The 25,419-nt window shown below is 27.7% G+C and overlaps 3 protein-coding genes across 5 annotated transcripts; 1 reads left to right on the top strand and 2 right to left on the bottom strand.

Annotated features, from left to right (window-relative positions):
* Positions 1-713: 713 nt before the first annotated feature.
* Positions 714-4,705, bottom strand: LOC122536521 (rap1 GTPase-GDP dissociation stimulator 1-B). 2 transcript variants are annotated; one of them, XM_043668945.1, is made up of 10 exons: positions 4,512-4,705; positions 4,153-4,281; positions 3,744-3,977; positions 3,275-3,438; positions 2,975-3,206; positions 2,677-2,823; positions 2,204-2,599; positions 1,951-2,083; positions 1,607-1,872; positions 714-1,519 (listed from the first exon to the last, which is right to left on the bottom strand). In XM_043668945.1, the coding sequence occupies exons 1-10, from the start codon at positions 4,519-4,521 to the stop codon at positions 1,398-1,400; spliced, it is 1,833 nt and encodes a 610-aa protein (XP_043524880.1). In that variant the 5' UTR covers positions 4,522-4,705; the 3' UTR covers positions 714-1,397. The 2 variants fall into 2 exon arrangements, with proteins under 2 accessions (XP_043524880.1, XP_043524881.1); XM_043668946.1 differs by having other exon boundaries at positions 4,153-4,278.
* Positions 4,705-6,434, top strand: LOC122536522 (transmembrane protein 242). 2 transcript variants are annotated; one of them, XM_043668948.1, is made up of 3 exons: positions 4,705-4,842; positions 5,238-5,279; positions 5,818-6,434. In XM_043668948.1, exons 2-3 carry the CDS (start codon positions 5,243-5,245, stop codon positions 6,192-6,194), a joined length of 414 nt encoding a protein of 137 aa, XP_043524883.1. In that variant the 5' UTR covers positions 4,705-4,842; positions 5,238-5,242; the 3' UTR covers positions 6,195-6,434. The 2 variants fall into 2 exon arrangements, with proteins under 2 accessions (XP_043524883.1, XP_043524882.1); XM_043668947.1 differs by having other exon boundaries at positions 4,751-4,851.
* Positions 6,435-9,793: 3,359 nt separating this feature from the next.
* LOC122536517 (elongation of very long chain fatty acids protein 6) lies at positions 9,794-24,902 on the bottom strand. Its single transcript, XM_043668943.1, has 3 exons — positions 24,633-24,902; positions 11,908-12,313; positions 9,794-11,463 (listed from the first exon to the last, which is right to left on the bottom strand). Exons 2-3 carry the CDS (start codon positions 12,231-12,233, stop codon positions 10,917-10,919), a joined length of 873 nt encoding a protein of 290 aa, XP_043524878.1. The 5' UTR covers positions 12,234-12,313; positions 24,633-24,902; the 3' UTR covers positions 9,794-10,916.
* Positions 24,903-25,419: the final 517 nt, after the last annotated feature.

The following is a 25,419-nucleotide window of genomic DNA, read 5'->3' as shown; positions in this document are numbered from 1 at the left end:
AATTAATACGTAGAAATGTTGACTGATGATTTACAGTCATACAGATTTACATATATATATATATATATATATATATATACACAAGATTGTCACTTAATTATTTGTTTTATTAAATAGTCCAATTAAAATTTATTTAAGTAATAATTATAAAACATAGAGAAATACTTTTTAGAAATACGCTAAGAAATCTCATTTTTTCACATTTTTGTATTTTATTTCACGTGCAAATTCTTTAGAAAATAATTATGAATTGTTAACAAGTCAAAAATCGTTCCTCGTATCGGATATTTCAATAAAAGTTCTATTTATAACAAATACGAACTTAAAAACTGTTTTTCATATCGGATTTTTCAATAGAAGTTTTACTTATAACAAATACCACGGGTCACCGGTAATCTACGAAGCATACAGTGCTAAAAATACCAGTCAAATCGTTTGTCCGTGTTCTTTTCACTGTAAAAAACTATTGCTGAAAATTTGATCCTAAAACAGATAAGTATACACATACATACACGGGTACGCATATCCATTCAAACATAACGAGACCAACGTATCTTCTGATTTTTTACAGAAAAAAGTTTATTTTTCAGAAAAAGTAATTACAAGCTCTATTATCTTGTTCACTGTTGCTTAAAAAAAAAATAAGGTAAATGAAAAATCTCAAATCGTGTAATAACATTATCTTTAAAAAAACAATGAAGATTACAGTATAGTTATCAGAAATTATAATCTGTAAATTTATTATTAATTAATTACATAAAATATATTATTTGGTCAGTTTCTTAAACCTATGTACTTACATTGGTACACATGTTCAAAAATTTATAATATCTGTTTCCTTTTTTTTTATAAGAAAATGATCACATTTAGATTAAATAAAAAATAATTATACATAGATACATGTACTAAATAATTAGTAATCTTTATGTTAGTTGTTTAATAAACAAGTTGAGATACCGATGAATATTCTTCACATTACAACAAATAGTAAAGTTAATTTTGAGAAGTAATTTTAAACTAATTTTCTACATCATATGTATATATTACATATACACGTCAAATGTTTGAGAACTATGACTTTTAATACAAAATAATTTTACACGTATATGTATGCGGGAAGTACATCTATAACAGAAAAATGTACAATCAGAAAAATATTAAAACTGAAAAATGTTAAAAATTATTATATTGTATGATTTTTTGATGATAATTTCATTATGCGTATAAACTGTAATGTATATTGATGTTATATTGGCATCATTTTGATCATTAGACAAGAATAGGAAGAATTATTTTCATTTAATTAAAAAATGTTTTATATTTTAGATGTTTGTTTGTCTCATATATATTTATAATTATAAGTTTCCAAATTCTGCTTTTTCCCTGATACTTATACATTATACAATTTTTTCACGAATTTTTTCCAATTTCTCATAAAGTTTTGGTTCTTCTTTGATTAAATTTGTTTCTTGACATAATGTTATTAAATCAGTTTTCCGCAGATGTTCTTTTAAGGCATCTGAAATTTAAATTTAACAAACTTAATTTTAGCATAATTTCCTCAATTCTTTATTTCTGCAATTGTATAATTAAATTTCAATAATACCTGATTTAAGAATATTATCTACCAGACTTAAAACATTATGCAAAATTGATACTTCTAAATTATTTGAAGTACTAAAGAGTTTGCAAAGTTTCTCTCCTATATCATCCTTGACAAGAAGACTCTCACATTCAACCAAGGAAGTTGCAGTCAATATCATCAAGCTGATTAAAGCTTCATTTAGCATTAAAATATGTGGTGCTGTTAACATTTTAATTAGACATTTCACAGCTCCATGCTCCATTGCCAAAAATGCTATTTCTTTATTTCTAATGATAAAAAACACAAATATTAACAATTATATATACATATAACACGTGCAATACAATTTATTAAAATTAAATAACCTGCTATTATTAATCAACCAAGCAATTAAACGATTTGCTTCGCCCTGAACTCCAGGATGTTCCTCAACTTCGCACCAATTGACAACCTTTTTCATTAAACCATCTCTTTTTCCTAACTCAATGGCCGCTTCGCCTATAATCATAAATATTTTACTCGTTAATGTGATCAAATTTTCTTTATATTATATCAATAGATATACATTTTCTCTATATATTTAAAACAATTTTCAAGAAAAAATTGCTATCAGCGTACTTTGACCATCAATGACAATCCTTAAAGTGCCCAGTAGTTTAAATACAACTGAATAAGATGAAACATTCAACATAGAGTATAAGACATCTATTAATCCATCTTTTAATATTACAGGTTTATTATCCGCAGGAATAACAAGATTTCTCAAAGCGCTGAGTAATGCATGTTGAGATCTTATATCAGCGACGTCTGTATTATTTTTTTGAAGTAGTTTCAGAAGATTACGGTGAACACCTTGTGCAACCATGAGTTTGCAGTGAGTATCTGTACGTGCAAAATTGCCCATTGCCAGTACAGCTGTAATTTGTAAATCTTTATCTTCGCTTTCAAGCCACTCAACTAGTTTTTTATATGCAATACCATTACTCTGATCGTATAGATAGTTCATACTATCATCTGAAACATAACATTACATATATTACTTATAAAATGCAATTGAATATTTATTACTTTTCTTTTTTTGTTAATAATACCTCCAATTAATATAAGAATAATTAAATTACAAGCAATCTTCAACACAGATCTTGTTTCTTCATCTGTACAATATGGACTATGCTTTTCCAATAATTTTAACAATAATTCACAAACACCTGCTTTGGCAAGAAGCAACTTTGCATTCTCTGAAATATTAATATAAATTAATACTAGCTAATATTTCAAGTGAGTATTGCAGATAATTAAATTAATGATATAAAAAATTTATTAGTATTACAGAAATAATATTTAGGCAGTTGAAATATTTATTTTGTATTTTTAGGATTATAATGGTACCATCTTCTGCTTGCCCATGAAGAAGTTCTAAACACGTTTCAGAAAGTTCTGATGACGTATAAGTGGACAAAATATTTACTAAAATTTGTGTAAGCCTTTCGTCTAAAAATATTATATTAGCATCATTTAATATTCCTAGTATCAAAAGAGAATGCATTGCAGCCTCTCCACCTGTACTTCCATCGATTTCTAAAATACTACAGATAATTGGTACTACTTCTTGTTTCAATGCCTGACAGAGAAAAAAAAATATTTTTTAGAATGATATACGAAACAAGAAAAATAGCAAAAATATTATACCTCTATATGAAGAGATGGTTGGTCAAGAAAGTTTAGCAAAAGTCCTGCAGCAACATTGCGAAGAAATGGTACACCTTCTACATCTTTCAATGTAATACTTTTTTCCAATACTGCCAGAATCGATATCAATCCATTTTTGTCCTCAACAAACTTTTTACCATTTTCTATAATAATTTTTTTAATGAAATTTATATATTATTACAATAATACTTTATATTATAATACATTAATTTAAACGAAGTAATTGTTTCTAAACAATACCTATATCATTGGTTTTCCCTCTTCTTTATATATATCTTTATTGTTAAATGATTGCAATAAAAATATTATACCAATCGTTTGAATTTTTGAAAAATTAAGAACTAAACATATTACTGTAGTTAAAAGTTTCTAGCAATAGTAATATTAATTTTAACGTTAACTACATACATGAACAAAATTTGGATCATTAGGGATTAAAGCTCCCTACCATTCTCATAACAAATATTCCCCAAAGCTCTGGAAGTCTGTGTCAATACATCAATATGATCTTCTTTCAACAGATCTAATAATGCATTTACCAAATCTGTGCTAGTGCATTTTTCTCTTCCTTTTTCACTTTTTGCAATTTCAGCAATTGCTTTTGCAGTCTTTGCAATAATTTCTTTAGATTCATGGCACAGTAAAGTTAAAAAAACATCATCTATAGTAAACTCAGTACCCTCTGAAAATTAAAATTCATCTATTAATAAAAGTAGATCATAAATCATAAAAATATATCATATATATCTTTTATTAGTTAAAATAAAACTGATTTGATGTTACAATTTATGGTAATTGATAGATTCTTATATATGAATGTTTTTCAAATATAAATTCAAATTTCAAACAATTAATACCTTCAATAGAAGTTTTGCTAACATTAACAATAGAATCTAACACTTGGTTGATATCCTCAATTTTTTTCTCAGATTTTACCAAGAACCGTAGTTCTTCAACTAGTTTATCAATACTATCCTTCAATTCTTCTGAAACAAGTATGAATGTGTATTAATATAATTTATCAACATATAAAAACACATAGCTGTAACTTAATAAAATATTATAATGTAGATTATTCAATATTGTTTATTTAGAAACAAAGTAAATATAATATCAATAAATTTTGACATAAAACATTTGTATTAAATTATTGCTAAGAACAGATTGAAATTCGTTGCCGACTATAAAATATTTTACATATTTCTTGTTACACTACCTTCCATCATTTCTCCTTTAATTTCAAATTTTATACAAATGGAACTCCCTACTAAAAATTGACAGAAAAGTTTATTTAACCCGAAAGGAACATCTTTAAAGAAACTTCCATAAATTGCAAATCGTTAGATAAGAAAGTTAAATTTTCCGCAGCGAAATAACTAGAGAAATTTTAACGCAATTTCACACGCTGTCAATTATAGACGAAGTATATGAACCTCGTCTGTGCTTAAGAGTAGATTTTTCAGTGATTTTTTTTCTGATCGGTATTTCAGACTCTGAGACACAAATTCCTATTTTATGTCCGGTTTATTCTTTCTTTAGTCAATGCTGTAAGTTAACTTTAATTTGATTTCTGGATAATTTAAACATTTGGCTTTCAAATCGACAAAATTTGTTTTCCTAGTTACATTACAAAGAGGTTAGTTTTATCAAATTTCCATTTGCAAAAGAATTAATTAAACGGATTAGTATATGAATTTTTATAATTTTATTCTCGTAATTCTTTGACTCATAAGATACATGTATAAAGATTTTGCCCAATCGATCAAGGTTACATGTTAAAAATCATAGTTTATGGAATAACCGATAGAGACAATACTGCCGATTCTGTGTCTTGTCTTATTAGAATCTTCTGTAAATTTTCACTAAAAATCTTTATTTATTATGCTATTTCAATAGTATAATGTGTCACAATAATAAATAAAATATAATATAATATAAACAGTGAACATGGACCAAAAGGAGAAGAAAGAAAATAAATTTTATGGTATATTTTGTTTATTTGAAAATTTAGACGTATATATACTGCTTTCTAAATTGAAATAATTTAAAATTGAATACAATTCAAAGTACTGTTTTTTTCTTTTTTTTACTTAAACATCTCATTTTTATTATACCATGATTATTAAATTTACACAAGAAATGCAAAACTTATATTAGTCTTTTATTTTAACTTGTACTAGTTTTTTAATTTAATAAAATAACATGGAACAAATTTAAGTTTAGTTTAATGACTACAAGTTCAAACTTCAGTCAATTTTTAATTTATATCATTACATGTATAATGTATATTTATTGAATATTAACAAAATATGTTACATAACCCTAAAATGGTACACTGGTATAGTCTTTCATGATTCAGACAGAGTACTGATTTTGCTTATTATAAAATCAATCTTCAATATTTGAATTTTTATACTATACACTTGGACTTTTACAAAATACTTTATATACTGAATGGTTATTATTTATTCATTGCAAAGAAATTAAATTAATACATATCATCTTATCAATTTCTGTTTCAGAAACATTGTTCTTAACTGGGATAGCAGGGATATCTTTAATAAGTGGTTTCTTCAATGCGTTGTCATCAGTTAAGAAAAAAGATAGTAAAAATTTTGATATCGGACTTACAGGAGCGAAAGGTCTTCATGAATCTGGCGCAGCTCTTGCTACAAGAGCTTTATTCTGGGGTTCTGTATGGGCAATTGGTGGTTGTGGTATACTTTTTTATGGGATTTGGAAGCTTTCTGGAGCTACAACGGCTCAAGAGTTTCGATTAAAGGTTGGAAATATTTTACCAAAGATACCAAAAAATAATCCTCCTCAGAGTAGAACCGAATTTGAAAATCTTACAGATTTGTTAAGGTATGTTTCTGAAGAATGGGGTAAAGAAAAATAGTTTTTTCTCCTATAAAACTCCTGTAAGAAATATGAGAATTTGAAATTGTAAAAATAATTATTTTACATTGATTTAAAGAAATAGTTTTAAATTGGGAATCTTTATCGCATATATCTTTTACTTGTTGCATAAAAAATTAAAGGTTTATAATGTAATACTTCATTTTATATTTGTATTATATAGTGTTTGTATATACTTGTACACTATTAATAAATAGCACTAATAGTTTTAACTTGTAAATATTATGTGCCATATTGTCTTTTATATTTTTTTAAGAAATATGAAATATTTTTTAAATGTAGTTTTTCTACGAGATAAATAATTAAAAATGTTGTAGTTTCTAAAGATAAATTATTATGCTTAATAGTCATATTAGTGTATTCATTCATCTATTACAAATAATATGTATAATAAATTTATTAGATTTGTAATTTTATTTTAAATACATATTTAATAATTGTAAATCATTCATTAGTGATAAATTTCTAAGTTATTTATTATTTAAAATAGAAATTACTTTATTTAATAAAAATAGGTTTTGATTCTAAAGAAATTTTAACCTGTTGTTTTTAATTCTACTGTTGTTGTTATAAATCCTTTAACTTTAAAAATGATCCTGTTGAATCATAGATTCAAGAACTTTCATATTTTTTAAGTACCATAAAATAATAAAAGTCATCGACTTTAAAAGAGGGTTGGTAAGAAATTGGATCCGAATATTTCATTTAATATTCAACAATTAAAAATAAATACTTTTTTCCACACCTTTTGTCATAAATTATTATTATTATTCATATATTATATCCATGTATAATAAAGAAAAAAGCATAGATAATAACAAAACAAAATTATTCTAATATAAATTTTAAAAAAAATTTTACAATATTTGCTTCATCTGAGGCTCATATCGTTTCTCTCTCTCTCTCTCTTTCTCTCTCTCACTCACTCACTCACACACATACATACAGGCATGCACACACGCACAAAACATTCTCCTTTTTTTCATCCTCATCTTTCCATACGTTGCTTCCATTTTCATTTCTCTTTGCATATTGAATTACACTGCTTAAAGAAAATCGAATTAAATTAAAAGATATTCATTCCTTCTTAACTTCCTCCTGATTTCAATTGTAACCAAACTACGGAAAATAAACGGAGAATCCATTTAAACAAATAATCAATAGCAGGCAGAATTTTTTTTGTTTCTCTGTATTTCGTACTTCGTTGTTGATGTGAAACTTATTACGTTTTTGCCGTTTGCATTCATTATTCAGTTGCAAGTATTATCTTACTCTTCTCAAGTTCAGAATTGAAGTTCGTCTTTTCACTTTAATTGATCGTCGAATTGATCGCTGTATCCATCTCTGAATAATCTAAAAAACTATTTTTTTTTCTTCTTCTTTCGATTCTCTTTAAAAAAATTTCGCTAGAAGATTATACATACATACATACATACATACGTAGTTACCGCCATTGAACGACGATAGCTCAATAGTTACGAGTGTTTCTGCGATATAGTAAATGTAGCGCTTAATTTTTAATATTATCTGTATAAATATTCGAGGCTTTTGTTTATTCTGGTTCTTTTCTATAATTCCATAGTTCCTCTATGAAAAATCTATGAAAAAATCGGCTTTAGAATTAACCCGAATTATTTGCACCAATATCGGTGAGTCGAAGCAGCATTCAATTAACTAATTTAATCTTAATTAATAATCGAATATGACCATCGATGTACCATCGACACAAACGAGCAGCGATCAGTTGCTTAATCGATATTTAGTAAAATCTTTTCGAACACAAGTATTCGCAATAATTTCAGTAATCACGCAACAAATTTTGCAAATATCAACCTAAACCACGTGTCTCTTGTACATGAAAGTAACATTACACACAGATTGACAAGATATTTTTTTTATAGATACAAAATTTAGATACGTTATCAAATCAAATGTTACATATTACACGTTCTAAAACATTTATAGAACGTATGTTTTTATGATCGATGAAAATTTTAAATTATTGCAAATACTTTTTACAAACTAATTTGCGTAGGTATTTACTTCTACTCGTCTTGCGTTGTAATATAACTCGTATAAACATTAACGCGAGTAATTAAATTCTTCTTATCCACCAAAATGAAACACGCACCTTTCGACCAGTATTATCGTTATTGTGTTAATAGTATCTGTATTAAATAAATAAATAGACAAGGGCTATTGGAATTCAGATCGAACGTAGGAATGCTTTGGCAATATTTACTGTTAACCCATTGACGCACATTTCATTTTCACAGGTTACTTTCAGACGTTTGTGTTTATCCTGCGGAAATACATTTCTGAAATAAGACGAAAATTTTCAAAACGTTTCTTTTCAAATACAAAATCGTCATCTGTTGTCAAAAATATGTACGCACGTGCATGCGATACACGATTTACTATTTTAGCAAAAATATATACATGATGGCGATGGCCATCATTTGCGTCAATATGTTAAATCAAATATTGTCATTCGTTGGACTGATCCTTAATGATCCCTCAATTTTCTCAATCGAGTAGCAAATACATAAGACAAAACAAAACAAAACAAAACAAAAAGAAGAAAGAAGGAGGAACATGCATAAACTGGAATAATTATTCGCATGAATTATAAATATTTATTAAAATTGTCTCTAAATTAATAAATTTCTGTTAAATTAATAAATTAAACGATTTACATACAAACGATTAATGTGTACCTCAGTCAAAGCAAAGATTTCGAATTTTTCATTGGTAATATTTGTGCGAGTTGGAAGTAATTAGAAAGGAAATAATAAATTAGAGGAGGAACGAAACGTTATACCCAGTCGGATGTCATACAAAAATTTAAAAAAAAGGAAGGCATTTAAAAAAACGTTGATTATGAAAGTGCGCGTCGATCAGCGGCATGAATTATTCCGGTTTTGAAAAATTGAACTTGCTAATTTAATTTCCATTCCAGCTAACAAATGTTCTCATCCTGACCATGCGACTAGAATCGGACAGTTCATCTTTCAAAGAACAACCATCCCTACAAAAAGTATCTATTTATCTATTTTGCGTACGAATTACACATTCAGTTTTTAATCGAGGACTTAAACAAGTGTGTATCTAAATACGTATTAGCGAAGGTTATTTCAAAATGTTCTTTTGTTCAAGCATTAGTCCGTTAGTGATAATTGGCAATATTGAATTCAGAAGATTGCAGAGAAAAGCAATAAAACGAATCACACAATCAAACAAACACATTTGGAAATAAAAATTTCCAAAAAAATGGTAGTTTTACATATTAGAAATATAAATAGAATAATATGAATATTTTTACCTTGTGCTATTATAATATTTTTTATAACAAACTTTATATTCAATGTATAACTTAAAATTTCTAAAATCTTGCAAGAGTTGTAACTTTAGAACTTAATGGATTCGGGCTTTCTGTAATGTGTGGATTACTGGATAGATAAAATTATATGAAAGAAAGTTCGTTGCTATCTTCTTTTTCTTCTTTTAAATTAAATTTAGAATCTTTAGATTTATCGCACCCAATGAATTACAATTGTGTTGTGTCTGTTACGCCAGGAATTTAGACAGAAGTGTTTTTATTATAGACAACTTAAATAAATGAATACACATAAATGACAATTTATACAAAAGTTTCATATAAAACAAATTATGCGATGTAAATATTTAGAAATGAATAAAGTAAACGCTTTTTGTAAGGCTGGCCATTTTGAAAGTTAGAGGACGTCGGCAAGCTGCCCGTTTTATTACTCCCTAGCAGCACAAAATAGTAAATATAAACCCTTTTGTTTCTTTTATTATTTTCTTTTCTTTCTTAAATGGTCATGAATTAGGATTACAATTTCGTTTTTCAATTATTATCTATCGTCTTGTTTTACTATTTTCTACGAAGAATATCTTAGCTCATTTTGGAGGTAGGCCTAATGAAATTTCATTCTCGATTTCTTTCTCTTTTTTTCTTTTATCATTATTCCGACGGAACGAGATTTGGAAACAATTCTTTGCTTTTCTTTTCCTTCCTTTTACTTTATTATAAAATTACAAATTTGATTAGACGACGTGGGAAAAAAAGAACAACGTAAACATATTGAATTTGATAAAAATATGTCGAGTTTGTTGTCTTACTACGTTCAATATCTTTTTCAATTGCTAAATAGTTCGACATTAAACGTTATTTTATTATGGTTTTTAAATATGCTTCCATCCTCGTTCCATCCCTATCTTTTGTTAACTTCGTAAAGAACAATTACGAAGAAAAGGTTTATCAAGAAATTTCTTTAGAAACCGTTTCCATAGAAAAGAGTTTCAAGACATGCCTCTAACAAGCTCCATATTAATTCTGTAATAACATATTTAACGTCAAACGCGTTAAATAGGTCATCATGAAATTTATTACTAAAGTCAGTGTGCAACATATAATATTATTGTAAAATTCAGTGTGCTATATCTTCAAGTAATTTTCATCTTTGATAACCACGTTCATCTTACCGCAAACGACCAACTTTTACAACTTTAAATTAAGAGATTTCTAAAAACAAAAAAAAAAAAGAACAAAATTTCCAAAGGTGCATTTCTTGAAATGCATTTCCGTAATGCCTTTGAAAAAAGATTCTTTGGGAAGCGTTTTCAAGAAATGCTACTGGAAAGCGTCTCTAGAAAAAGTTTTCAAAAATCTTAGTGTGCTTTAGTTAGCCTTGAGCTTGTCATACTCTTCTGTTCCATTGGCGTAAACCTTCTTTCCTACTTTATTGTTAGATTTAGATAGATAACTCTTTTGGAAGAATTTAGCAAAGAGAACAAAATAACTAAAGTACATGAGCAAACTAAGTTTGACGTTGACGCGCGTAATGTGGCAATCAATTTGGCCACTCTCTAGGTATTGGTGAGCCGAAATATTTATAATGCAACCAATAACCATTTGTGCTAACTGTAATGTAGTGATCAGCATGGCGATCCCCTTTGGTGGTCTATATCGCATTGCTTTCAAAGCGTAATAAGTATACATTATGGAATGAACAAAGTAGTTCATTACAACAAACCATCTGGCTGATGCTGTATATTCTGAATATGAGAACCATGAGTAAAGAAGGACCGTTATATGATGGTACCAATGTAGAAAGATCAATGGCTGTTTCCGTAACACAATGAAGATTGTGTCGCCAAGCTCTGGAAGCTTTGACAGAACAAACATCCATGTCCAGAAACCAGACACACAGTCTTGTTCAATAAAACTGGAAAGAAAAAGAAAAATATAAATAATTAGATTAATAAATATGAAACTTTTTTTTATCCGTCTTATGAGTAAAGCACATACATTATTGATCATAAGTATTAGAATGCCTGGTGATATTTAGCACAAAATCTGTTACTTTATTCGCATTACGTACGTCTTATGACGTACCATAATAAAAAAAAAGTACTAAAAAAAATGAAGTAAAATTTGTCCGAATTCTTGAACTAAAAAGAAAAGTAAAACTAAAATCTAAAACTTATGATTGGCAGTGTACATATGCATATCAATCCTAAAACTACAAATGTTCGAATAGTTGTCGTACACGACATACGAATACAGAGTCGTTTTCATTATATATAATAGTTTTAAAATATCAATAGTCGTAAATATAAAAAAATGATTTCATAGATATTTGATTAATAAGATATAGAAGTGTAATTACCTAGGTATACAAACACTATGGTAAAACCCATAATGCCTTAATACGTGAATCAATTCTGGTGCTGTCCTAGTAAATCCAATAATGGAAAATGTTGCAAGCAGCGTGTTCCATAATGCAAGCATGCCTCTTAGTTCAAACTTTGGTCTATTTGACATGTAATGTTGTCCTCCAAAAATGAGGATCATATAAATGCCACAATAATAGAAACAATTTGTCCAATTCTTTGTCATCCATATCTTAGTATCCATATGAATGAATGTTTCTTCAAAGTTGAAGACATATGAGTAGTTAGGTACAGTGACCTCCATGTAATCCACTTTGTTCATCTTGAAGTATCTTTTTCCTATCCACTGGCCGCAGAAAAGTTAAAGAAAATACACCCCTTTTCGTTTTTAGCACCTATTGACTGAAAAAGGAAAAAGAACTGTTTTTAACATATCTTTTCTTAAGAAATCTAAAAGACTAAAAATTTAATAAATGACTTATTAGACATAATATATTAAGATATGATAAATTATTAAATGATATCATAATGAGCATTTTTTCAGCCACTTATGACTGCCCAACATAAACAGTTTTGAATAAAAATTTCAGTGTGCAATAAAAAGCGATAATTAGGATGGGGAAAAATGAAATATTTAATCCTATTTGAAAAATACAAGGTAATCTTGATTTCGCTATGAAAATAAATTATTTTTAAAATCGATTCTAAATTTCATTCATTTTTGTTATGAAATATAAAGTTCCTTATTTTATGAAATAATGAAACAAAAGTGAAAAAAACTTTTATATTTTGTAATTTTCAGAATATTATTTATATTACTTTGTTGAATTATCAATATTATCCTATATATTATAAAATAAACTACTGCTGCATGTTTTTATGAAATGACAACTGAAAAGAATTTTTTAAATATTAAAGTAATATATGTACGTATGCAATCTTTGATAACTATATGACATATCAAAAAATTCTCAACATTCATAACTCGAGCTTACATAGCTGTTACAGCTTAAGCTTTCGGGTGCAAGCCGTGTCAATAGGAATTATCTCGGCGTTTTGCCAGCATTGCAGCTTCTTCAGGGATAGACCGATACATTGATGTTGGCACGTGTTTGCTGGCAGGCACGCGCGCGCACATACACACGTGCACACGCAGATAGCGTTCTAGGATAATATAAACCGGGCAGGAGATTATCCTAGTTATGTCAAAATTCTTATGCAATCGCTTGTTAAAAATACGTATTGGATTTGCAATGATATATAATAGGACAAATATAGTTTTGCAAATATAGTTTTTTTCTTCAAGTTACTTAGAGAACTTAAACATTGTATTTCTTAGAACACTTTAGTTTGATAATCCCATGAAAAATGAAGAGACAGAAAAGAAAAGAAAAATTATATAGTATTTTATATACTATATTGTTGCTATACAATAACAATATTATTGCAGGAAACTCTCAGAAAACTTAGATTAAATATTCGTAAAATAGTTTTCTCATAATAAGAATGAACTTATTTTATACAATACGTACACGTTTCGATGCAAGTATAGTATTAAAATGTATTATTCAATTAATATGATTAACGAATCGAAATAGCATAGTATACAGTTTATAAAAATATTAAAAAAGAGAGAAAATATTAATTAAAATGAGTTTTTCTTTCATTTACTTAGTACTATGAAAAATAGTTTTTTATAGGAGTTTTTCGATTTGTATCAAAAGAATTTATGAGAGAAGTTTCTGCCATCACTTGAACAAGTGTCTTTTTCAAGTACTGAATTTTCGTTAAGGTTAAGAGGCATAAAGACTAACTAGCGATCTGAACTGTTTCAAGTCATGTCCTATTAAAAATACATGATCCTTCAAGACTCTCCTGCAGATTTTTAAATATATTTTTGAGGTCAGTTCAAAGTTATTGAGAAACAGAATACAAACTGGAACACTTTGAATAATCAAGAAGAATCAGTTTATTAGAAAACTCAGCATGAACTTGAATTCCCAGATAACTTGTCGAGCATTTAATCACTGTACTTTTTTTTTCTTTAATCTCTGAACTAAGGTTAATTGAGATAAAAGAATCCGTATTATTATATAAACGGGTTCATGAACTGTGTTTGTAGGTATTAACATTTTAAGATATCAAAGTACCCTAAATTACTCAATTCTGTGTTTCTAGAAAAAAAAAATTTATACTTCTTAGAATGAGTAGATTGATTGCTTAAACATCATACTTGCACAAGCATCATGCATGAAGAGAACAAATTGTAGAAAGCATTGTATGTGTGGTAGTTTTGTAGAAAATATCTTTTTTTATAAAAAAATTTATACAGAGTTAGATTGCAATTAATATTAATATTATAAGCATTTTATAATTATAAGTTATAAAAGTTATAAAAGAGTTATTAAAGTAATCATAATTATGAGTTATAAAAGTAATCATAATTATGAGTTATAAAAGTAATCATAATTATGAGTTATAAAAGTTACAAAAGAGTTATTAAAGTAATCATAATTATGAGTTATAAAAGTTTATACAGAGTTAGATTGCAATGTTATTACAAGCATTTCATAATTATGAGTTGTATTCATATCACAGGCTATTACTTGAATCATTAATAACTAATTCGTATTCTAATTGGATGGAAACGAAGGCGAAAAATCAATAAATATGTATATATATACACACACACACACATATCTAATATTCATTACATCTCATACCACGAATAAATAACACATCAAGATAATTTCTATTTCTATTTCTATGCAGCAAAATGTATCATTAAATTTGTTAATAATATATCATAGAATATCATCAAATTTAAAATCATATATCATTAAATTAAATTTGTTACATAAATAACTGTTATTATTATCGTTGATAAATTTTCTTATTACATCGTTTTTTATATTGCAAAAAATTATGCTGATTTGATACATTTATGTAACAAAAAATCTCCAGGACTACATTGTTTCATATATGTTATATAAAGTAAAAAGCAAAATATTATATCTCATAATTAGAAAATGATTTCTATTTGAATAAATATATGCCAAAGAAGACTACACTATTTACAACATAATGAAAACGATTTTTTCGATATTTTAATTTATTTATATATGTAAGAAATAGAAATATAAAGTACTACATAAAGTACTTCAGCTATTGGTTGATGAACGAAAGTCCATTGTTAGTCAATTGAAATTTTCGTTTATTATTGTTAGAGCTTGTTTCCACTTCTTGGTTTTAGCTGTTAAAATTCGACTAAAATATCTTGCGAGTATGAGTTAATTTTTACTTTTTTTAAACGATTTTTTTTTAACCCATAATTACTAAAAAATCAAGTTATTCTGATCGAAATGAATTAATAAATTTTTTAATATGATCATTGGAAACATGTTATCATGCATGTTATAAATATTAAATAAAAATTATAGTATGTCTAAAATAAAAAATAGTAATATTTATCATTATTATAATTACATAATATGTTACTGTTACAACATAATTAGATTAGATATACAAGATATAATAGATATAAACAAGGTTTGTGCAACGAATTGGAACAGCACGTGGAAAGTTCTAAATATTATGAGTATAATATTTAATATCTGATAGGTTTTCCCCTCGATGAAATCATCAGTATCAAGGGGGAAATCATTAATTTACAGCAATAGACAATATCAAATTTTTTTAAAAGTTACCATCCGTTTATTTCTGTTACATTTTCCTCTTAAATATTCATCAAAGCAATATACAGCAAATCGTGACAAAAAAAAACAATTATTTAAGATATGAAAAATCAGAAATCAAATATCAATAAATAAAATTTAAGTAGACAAGTAGAATAAAGTAGACAAAATAAAACTGCTCGCATAATTTACATCTAAAGTAAATGTAAAAAAACATTTACATATATATGTTACTGTACATTTTGGCAAGTATATAAATATAAAAAGAAATCATGGTATTTGATATTTCATAAAAATGTTTATATACATATATACATATAGTATCTTTTAGAACCTTTAGTAGACATTTCAGTCTAGTGATTCACCACTAGATTGGAATAATTTCCGGTATTTGCCAAAGCATAATGCAGTATGTTTGTGTTTTTAATGAAAAAGATTTAATGAAAAAGTAGACATCGATTTCTAGTCAAACTAGTGGAATGTAATGTAAACTTCTCGGACTAATGTAAACCCAGGATAATTTACATGCACGCAATCAACAATCGAAGGTTGATTATGTCACGAAATTATTATAGTGAGTGATGCGTAAATGATTGTCTGCGCCATCTGTAGAACTCTGTTAGAAATTTTACACACAGGTGTATAAATCAAACGGCAGGGGAGATTAATTGAAAGTTATCTTTTCTCCAATGCGATTAGAACTCAAACAATTTTACTACAAATGTACAAATATCATAATAAAAGTCCACATATATTTCGAAGGTTTATGTATTATAACATTATATGCTTAAACTGATTTACAATTATCTTAATTTGCTCCGTGGTACACCACCTCATTTACTATTTCACATCATGACCCACTTTTCCTAATCACTCTCTGCCTCCTTTCTCTTTTTCACTCTCCTGCAGTAGTCTTTAAACACCCTGTCACATTTTTGTCAGATTTCTCATTCCCTTCTGAACAAATATTTATTTCATGGCTAATGTACAACACGTACCTAATTTAAATATTAAAATTAAATCTGTACTAAATGGTATATAAAAATACATTATTAACAGTAATAAATTTTGGAGATATCTTGATCATCTCGCCAAATATTTTTTTGAAGTTGTCTAAAACAGCTCTTTACTTACACTTTATTAACTATCAAATAATTTATAAATCGTTATAAATACATCCCTAAACTTCATAAAATTGTAGAATTCAACAAGTAGCAATGAAAAACATATTAACCAAAATTTTGTAATTCTATTCCATAAAAAAAGAATCCGTTAATGCAATATTTAGGAAATTGGTCAGATATCGCGACATTCCACTGCTAATTGTTCCTGACTAGTATTTACAAACATTAATACTAATATGGAAATGGAAAGTGCCTGCCTGCCTGCTTTTGTCTGCTTGCCTGTCCGAGTCAATCGAAAGTACGACAGAAGTTCAAGTACATTAAATTGGGTAATAAGATTCTCTCAGTTTCTTGCAGGTTAATAAATAAATAGTACAAATAAGATTGGAATACGAAAGGACACGAGATAAAATTCAATCTCATTTTAAATTTTTCCGATTATCTACTCTAAAAAATCCATAAAACGCATGTCTCTACTACTAGTAGTACAAAATAAACACGTACATATATATATATCAAAAGCATGACTTGTAATCATATCGTGATTTTCATGCGATATTGTGGGGCAAGGGGTTAAACAACTAAATTTCTACTATTTACAACAGGAATGTTCACTAGCAGGAGAACTCTCACGCGACTCGCTTCCCCTTCGTTTTCAATCACGTAAAATAAGTACGTTCCCTGACAGATTTGAATTGCGAGATAATAGTTAAAGTGGACGTATTTCGTGGAATCAGGTACATAGATATCTCGTTCTTAGGAATGTAATTTAAAAAAATAAAACATTTTCTAAAAATTGTTTCATGTACCAAATATTATAGAAAGTACTATACTTTGGATATTTTACATATTCTTTTTTTTTTTTTTTTTAATATTACTGTGTAAAATTTTGCACGTTAAAATTTTCTGTAAATTTAGACATTATTGCGCGCATATAATCTACAATAATTTTATAAACTGAACACGTCTGTAACACAAAAATGGGTGTAAAAATGTTCCGTCAGCACAACTGGTATTCTGACTTGCAGAAAAAAACGTACAAGGTCAGCACCATTAGCATTTTCAATGCAAGTGATAAAATGATAATGTATTCAATCTCATTGCTTAAAAGTATTTCATTGAAAATGTAAATTCGAAACTGATAATGAGGACATTGCAATAATCGTTAAATGATTAAGAAATAAATATTCATCTAGTATTGCATATAGCACGTAGTAAGAGATTCAGTTAGGCCTACGTTGCAATAGATTCGCTTTACTACAATAAAGTAATTAACGATTTAAAAAAATCATGAATTTTTCATTTTTATATTTATATCTGACCTCAACGTGTTCCTAAAAATGTTCGTTCGTTCATTTTGTGACGATTAAATTAATGTGAAAATCAAAGAAGGAAGTTAATGCAATGATAATGAAAAAAATAGAATGTAAGAAGTCAAAAATATATACAAATTTTTAGACTGATTCTTGGAAATAAATAAAATTATTTCATTTTTAATAAGAAATTTGTTAATGGTCGACTTAACTGTAATTCAAAACAATGTGAAATTACATGGATGTGGAATGAATTCGTCTAGATTATCAAATAATAATTGTAGAAATATAAAATACAGAGGAAACTTTGTCAATCTAGTAAAATCAGTATGAATATCAAATCATTTCCCTTGGAATAAGAACTATAAATAAAGGAAGAATTTACTTCGATAAAAAAAAGTATTTTGTTATTACATAAGGAACAATTTTCAGTTCGAATATCATGATTTTTGTTGTGTCTTATGTAACTATATTAAAATCATTGTATCACGTGAACGAAATAAACAGGCCAAACAATATAAAAACGAGATTGTATAGGGAATAAATAACTTTCAAAGACAACTAACAAGTAGAACTTGGAAGACAATTTGTACAAAACTATATCAAACATTCTTGAAAACGTGAAAACCTAAGCAGTATAATAGTAAAAATTAGTGATAACAGTAAATATTAATATTCTGTAGTACTGCAGACTTTTAAGAGAAAAGTTGTAAAAAGTATTAAAATGAAAATTTATATTATAAATATTAAATAAAAAAAAATTCACAAAAAAATAAGTAATGAATAATTATAGGAGGGCTCAGAAGGAGATCATTTTCCACTTGTGCCGTACACACATTTCTAATCGATCCACAAAAAGTTTAATTGTAATAATAATTATATTATAATGACTAAACTGTTTCATGGACTAACAATTTTGTTAGCAAAAGGATATGTGCATTGCATAAATCGTTTCTTACTTTAACAAAAGAAGTTAACAAATCAACGAAACTTTTTGCTCAAATGAAGATGAATCAGACTTTATACACTAAACAATCGATCGAACAATCGATAATGGTTACATGCATTGACGATTGTTGCATCATCGCGACTGTTCTCAGATACACAAACCGCAGGAATTCCACATCTGTTTGTGTTACATTTTTGCGGGAGAATGATAATGTATCGCATGCATATACGTATGCACAGTAGTTCGATATTTGGAACTTAATTGTTGGCTCGTGATGCATATTTGAATAAGCAAATATTATGACTGCTACACGTATGGGACAGGCCAATATTATTGATGATACGAACGGAACGCAATTGTATCAAAAGGCAGTGCAATGAAGAACAATGAACGTAGATACGATTTTACGTTGAAAAGGATAATCTGAAATACATAATAACTTCTGCAGAAACTCTATTGTCAATTGCTCTTTTGAAATGCTTGTTGCACATTTTGATTTTCATTCAATGATGAGTGAAAAATTAAATTGCTTCAACACTGGAATGCCACTGGAATGATCAAAACGACCAATTCGTAATTTTTCATAGAAATTTTAACTTCTCCTCTGTGTATTAAATCGAGGATACGTTGAGTACACGTGTGTACATGTGTATCTTTAAAACTGTGACCTCTAGTTGTGATGTTGCTGGTTTAGAAGAAAATTTAGAATATTTCTTATGAATTTGATTTTTAATTATTGAATTGAAACACTTTTCAAAAGCAAACTAAAATACTTGATATTAAACAAAATTGTTAATTCAAATGTTTGAAATATACAAAATTAAACATTATCATAATATGATGTGGGAATAATATAAATATACAATGTACGTATGATGTTGATGTATACAATTCTAATTAGTAATTGTAATGACATACAAATGACAATCCAATTAATAAAAAAAAGTGTTCAGCTTAAGCAAATAGAATCAAATTAATTATTGAATCGTTTTAAATAGTAAAACATGAGTTAACTTCTTTCCACTATAATCAATTATTGTTTTTCCTTATTTTTTTTCTTTATAACATTATATTTTTCTTATATACATTAAAATATTTCCTGGTATACCGTATTAACTAAGGCGCTAACTGAAAGTTATATTTAATCCATAAAAAGTTCCAGAAAAAAAAATATTACGATATGATTACAATTGAATACTAATTACAAGTGCAAATAAGTTTTTCACCATGACTAATACAAATAATTATCGTCCATAACTATCCTTACTTCATGATTTTATATAATTTTACAGAATTTTGTTATTTTATAATTTTGTGTACTTTGATGTTTTAAAGTCCTATATAATTTTATGTAACAATCTCGTTTATATTTTATTTTTTATAACTGACACTATAACTTTTAAACAAAAAATTATTTGTCTGTATTAAAAAATTCGTTGCATCACTTTACGTAAGAAAACTAAGAATATACATTACATATGTGCTATCTATTTGTACAATAATAAATCTTTGTTAGTATTGACTTAGTATCAACTTGTACTGTATCAATATCACTGACATTAGTTTTTTTTTTTAAATAATCATTTGTCTACATTCACACCCATTTGTGAAAACGCGTTACGACGCACAAAACCAATGTATGAAAATTACCTGAATTTGCCGAGTGTATCAAGATTATGGACACAAGATTATATCTTTGTACCAGAGATCAAACATTTTTATGAAAAATATCAGCAACAGAAACTCGTCCATTATTATTTACAGATATTAATCAGAAAATGTAAAGAAAATATGCCAGGAAACTTTTTACTGTCCACACGACAATTTGTATCGATCTTTCGGCAACTTAGAAACAGACGATTTGTTCTTTCCGTAAGTTATAAAAATAATAATTTCAGCCATTTAAATTAAATTTTTTTTCATTTAAAAAAATTAATATATTCACGAGAAAATTGCATTCTTTATGTTTTTGTGTTAAGAAGAGAAGGAATCGTTAACTCAATCTTCATCGTTCAAGTTGTAGAATAGGTCTGACATTTCGAATATTAGTTGTAACGCAAACTTCTACAGCAATTTGCCGAGCTGCATCTTTAAAATTGCAAGCAATCCGGAAAATGGTCCGTCTTTCACGACCTGTTATTGCACGTGGCCGTTCAGTCTCCTGCTGTTCTTTTTCCTAATAAGTACTAATTGGGATACTTTTTTACTCATTACTTTATGATTTTCATTTACTAATTTAGCAATATTTTTGCAGTAGAATATTTTTCGTTTCTTAGTAATAAAATACAGTTTATTTCAAACTAATGATAGCTCTTCTTTGCTGACATAATTGAACAGATATATTTATATATACATATAAATGTATTATTAATTTTGTTATTATTATTATTCAGTCATTAATTTTGTCTGAATTTTCCTCGTCGATAACCATTACGAGCAACCGTATATAGAGTTTCCAATAACTGTTACGAATAACCGAAATAATTATCAATAATGGTAATAGGTAACGAAATGGTTTTTTATCGAAAATTATTTGTATTTGAACAAAATAATTGTCTCGATTCTTTGTCTTATCATAGTCATGACCTCCATTTATGCACGTGTTCGAGTCTAAGAGTAATAGTGTATAATGTTGTATGTATATATTAAAAAATAATAGCGTTTGTTAATTGGTAATTCTTTTATTCTTGTGGTTTTTCGTTTGATCCTACAATTTAGAAAGAATATAATGAAGTGGTCATACTCATACACCTGTTTCAAAGTCTCAACTATAACGTAACTAATACCAATGCAGGCGTATGGTGGCATGCCGGAGATTCAGGCTACTAAAAGAAATCAATGCGCGCGCAGATCAGCTCATTGTTTGACGGAATAAAAGATGACTACGTTTTGTTTGTGTAGGACTATAAGTACAGAAAATACATATGGAAAACTATGTGTAGGTTGATAATGAACAGCGCCATCACATGTTTATTTCTCATATTTTCCACTTTTGCAACAAATTCACTTTCATTTAATTGAATTTCTCTTTCATTCGAAGAAAGAACAAATTTTTGAAAGAATTTCAAATTCTTCGCCGTGAATTTAATTAACCTATCTTTCGCGTAAATGAAAGTTAACGGTTGTTACGAAGGGCAGATCGAAAATAGAAAGCGGAAGTGAAATTAATTTAAAAATAGGAAAGATTACGTCCAATTGAAACGAATAATGATCGCAAAAGCTAAGAATCAACTATTAACTAATATTAATTTCAAGCAGCCAGTTTTATCTCTAATACGTAACAAGCTTTGAATTCAAATTCCAAGGCGCATTAAGGTTCGCGCATGGCATGATGTTTACGCGTACTATGTACTTACTATGTCAGCTTTCTCTGTCACTTCTTTTAATTTTAATATGTTCCAAATCCAGAAGAATTACGTATACGTATGATCAATATCGATCGCACACGAATTTCACAAAAAGTGAACACAATTCATTTAACACAGGTTTAAATTATTTTGAATTGTGGTATTTTTTAAATACCACACGTGCAATGTAAAAAAAAGAAGAATAAAAATCAATAGAATCAGGACAAATAGAAATTAAAATTAAGATCAATCGACAATAAAGAAAGATATCACAAACGTTAACATCAGGATACTCATTTCTCTGTTCTAATTGAATAGTAATTGTAACAAGCGATATGTTTATTTTGTTAACTCAGTTGCTCAAATTCTATCATTCATTCATTTGTTCAAGCCTAAGTTTATTTATATCTTATTTTTCACATTTATCATTTTAATTATATTATTTAATTTGATCTAGGATAGAAGGCTTGCGGATTATTAGATGTTAAATGTAACGAATAACAAATGTATAAATGCTTGATGTACAAGTACATGTGTATACCTAGCAGATTGACTCAGAAATCTTTATGAAAGTCGCCTCAAAAAATCATGGATCACATAAACATTTGTAAATGAATGCAAAAGTCAGTAAAACTAAAAATTAAAGAAGTTGGCGAAATAAAAGTTAATAAAAAAATGTAACACTGATGTAAAAAATATAAATAAAGAGTAGTAAGTAAAAATTAATATCGTTATATGTGAAATATGAGTCAAATTATGTGGTGGATACAAACTTTGAGAAATTATTTGCGTCTTGATACAAAAAGAATCTCGAACAATTTATTAGCAACACCAGGAAAATGCAAATATACTAGAAAGTGACATTCAACGCTCGTAATGTTAAAATTTTATAATATAAACGAACAAGTAACTATGTCGTACATGGACGTTTTCAAAGTTAATTTACAGCGGAAATAAAGGATATAAATCGAAATAATATAAAAATTCATATTACGCACGTAATACAGTGATACGTAAAAATACCATAATAAGGGATTAAGCGCGTTTTAAACAACAATACATGCCGTGCAAAAATCTTAAAATTCGAAATTTCATCAATCCAAATAAATAATTTATAAGGCGTGAGTTGCTCAAGTGCTAAAATAATCTACGTTTAAAAGTGAAAAAAGAAACTGAGATAAAAATTTTTTTCGTTGACGATAAAACATTGGTAAAACGATGAAATTAAATATTTATCACTGAACTTTAATATTATTCAATATTTGTTCATTATCTACAAGAATGTAGTAATCATATCAAAGTATTGCAATTTTTTAATTGCAAAATATAAGAAACTAAAACTAATAAAAATTTGGTAAAAAGATTGAAATAGAAATAAAGCTTAAGGATGAGGAATTTTTACAGAAATAATTTATAGCTCTTCAATCCTATACTTGTTTTAATGATGCAAATACCCGCCGCTTACGCGGAAAATGTTTTCCTTGAAACTGATGTTGATAGCACGGGAATTTCGAAATTCCACGAACTTCAACGAACTCTAACAAAATTCTGTTAATAAAAAAATGTTAGAAAAAAAAATTATATTTACAAGATGTGTTAACTTTATAATATATTCTTAAGAATTTTCTCACATATAATATGATTGCATTTACATGTCAACATCGAACGCCAATATTGGTCAAGATTCTTTGCAAATCCTTCGAAAATTACCATAAATCATTCAATTAGGATTTTTATGAATTTCCTTTAAATCGCAAAATTTATCGTAAAAAATTATAAGGAAAGATGAAATGAAACCATGCAAAAATTTTAATTAATAACTGTAAGTACAGTGTCGACTTGAAATACAATAAAATTTATTTGGTTTTCGAAAGCTCCGAAGCTCGGAAGTTCGAAAGAACACAAGCCTGAAATTGTTAAATCATAATTGCTATAAGATGAAAAGGTATTGCGAGATAAGATAAAACATCGAACGACGTTTCGTTGTATCCCATGCCATTAGCAACAAAAATTTCGATACAATACTATGATACAAAACTTACGCAGGTACAATCCATTTGATATATCAGATGAGAGTCAAGAACGAGTAAAAACGTGAAAAACAGTGAAACAAATAGACGGTATTCAGTGGATTTGAACTTTCACAACTGATTTCAGTTCAGTAAAGTTGAAATTAAGAACGGGAAACTTTTGCACGGAAAGATTGACATAAATTTTGTGGAAATACAGAAAACACCGGAAACGAACGGTAAAGGAAATTGTCAAAAAAAAGGTGAGAATTGAGAATACGTACCATAAATTGGGCCGAAGAAGCGATGGTTTGAGAACAAGTTGATGGAGGAAGGAGCACAAGGTGGATCACAAAGGATCGTTTGAGATCCAGAATTTTATTTGTGCACACCGAAAGACAAAGATTCACACTAATAAGCGGACAGTCGCGACTGCCTGCTTTAAGTAGGCATATTCGTTGAAGACAACGAAACAAGGCTGACTTTCAGTGATAGTAGTTTTCACGCACGCTGCCGGCCCAGCAAGATTAAAATGGTAGAATACCGCAAGGCGCCATCTTTAGTAGATGGCACGCAAGCGCCGTTTCTACCGCGCTTCTGTCCTATATAATCCGATTATTGAAAAGTACAACTTGAAAATATTACCAGACGTCAGATTGTAGGATAAATTGATATCATTATTACAAATTGAAAATGAACTTACACGCATAAATTCGACTTTCTTCCTAAAAATGAAAAAAAACTTAAAATTGCGTCCTTACTTAGTTTTGGTTTTTACAAAATCTTTTTCTAGCAAACTAAATTTTTGCAATTCAATCATTTTGCAATTCGATTAGTCTCTACTTTATAATTTATATAATATTTACCATTATTCTCTACAACATTATGTCAGTTATTCTTTATGAAACAGTCTACTTTCTAAATTGAAAAAGTACGAATATTTGTCATAAGCAGTAACTAAGTAAGGAAGACCACCTACATATATATTTCCAGAAAGATTAATTAATTTGTTCTGATAAAATATTATTTATTAAATTTTTTAAGTAAATGCGTGTTTATTTAAACAAATTG

This window comes from Frieseomelitta varia, unplaced genomic scaffold, assembly GCF_011392965.1.
Source record: "Frieseomelitta varia isolate USP_RPSP 00005682 unplaced genomic scaffold, Fvar_1.2 scaffold_842, whole genome shotgun sequence".
In the NCBI taxonomy this organism is placed as follows: Eukaryota; Metazoa; Arthropoda; class Insecta; order Hymenoptera; family Apidae; genus Frieseomelitta; species Frieseomelitta varia.
This window is presented reverse-complemented; position numbering and strand designations above follow the sequence as displayed.

Bases quoted from the DNA above. Each gene is read 5' to 3' on its own strand.
- LOC122536521 (XM_043668945.1), bottom strand. The intron at 2,824-2,974 runs GTACCATTATAA...TTAATATTTCAG, and splicing joins TCATGGGCAAGCAGAAGATG to AGAATGCAAAGTTGCTTCTT. The intron at 2,600-2,676 runs GTATTATTAACA...GTTATGTTTCAG, and splicing joins TATTCTTATATTAATTGGAG to ATGATAGTATGAACTATCTA.
- LOC122536522 (XM_043668947.1), top strand. The intron at 5,280-5,817 runs GTATATTTTGTT...TTTCTGTTTCAG, and splicing joins GAAAGAAAATAAATTTTATG to AAACATTGTTCTTAACTGGG.
- LOC122536517 (XM_043668943.1), bottom strand. From the start codon at position 12,233: ATGAACAAAGTGGATTACATGGAGGTCACTGTACCTAACTACTCATAT. The intron at 11,464-11,907 runs GTAATTACACTT...TTTTCTTTCCAG, and splicing joins CATAGTGTTTGTATACCTAG to TTTTATTGAACAAGACTGTG.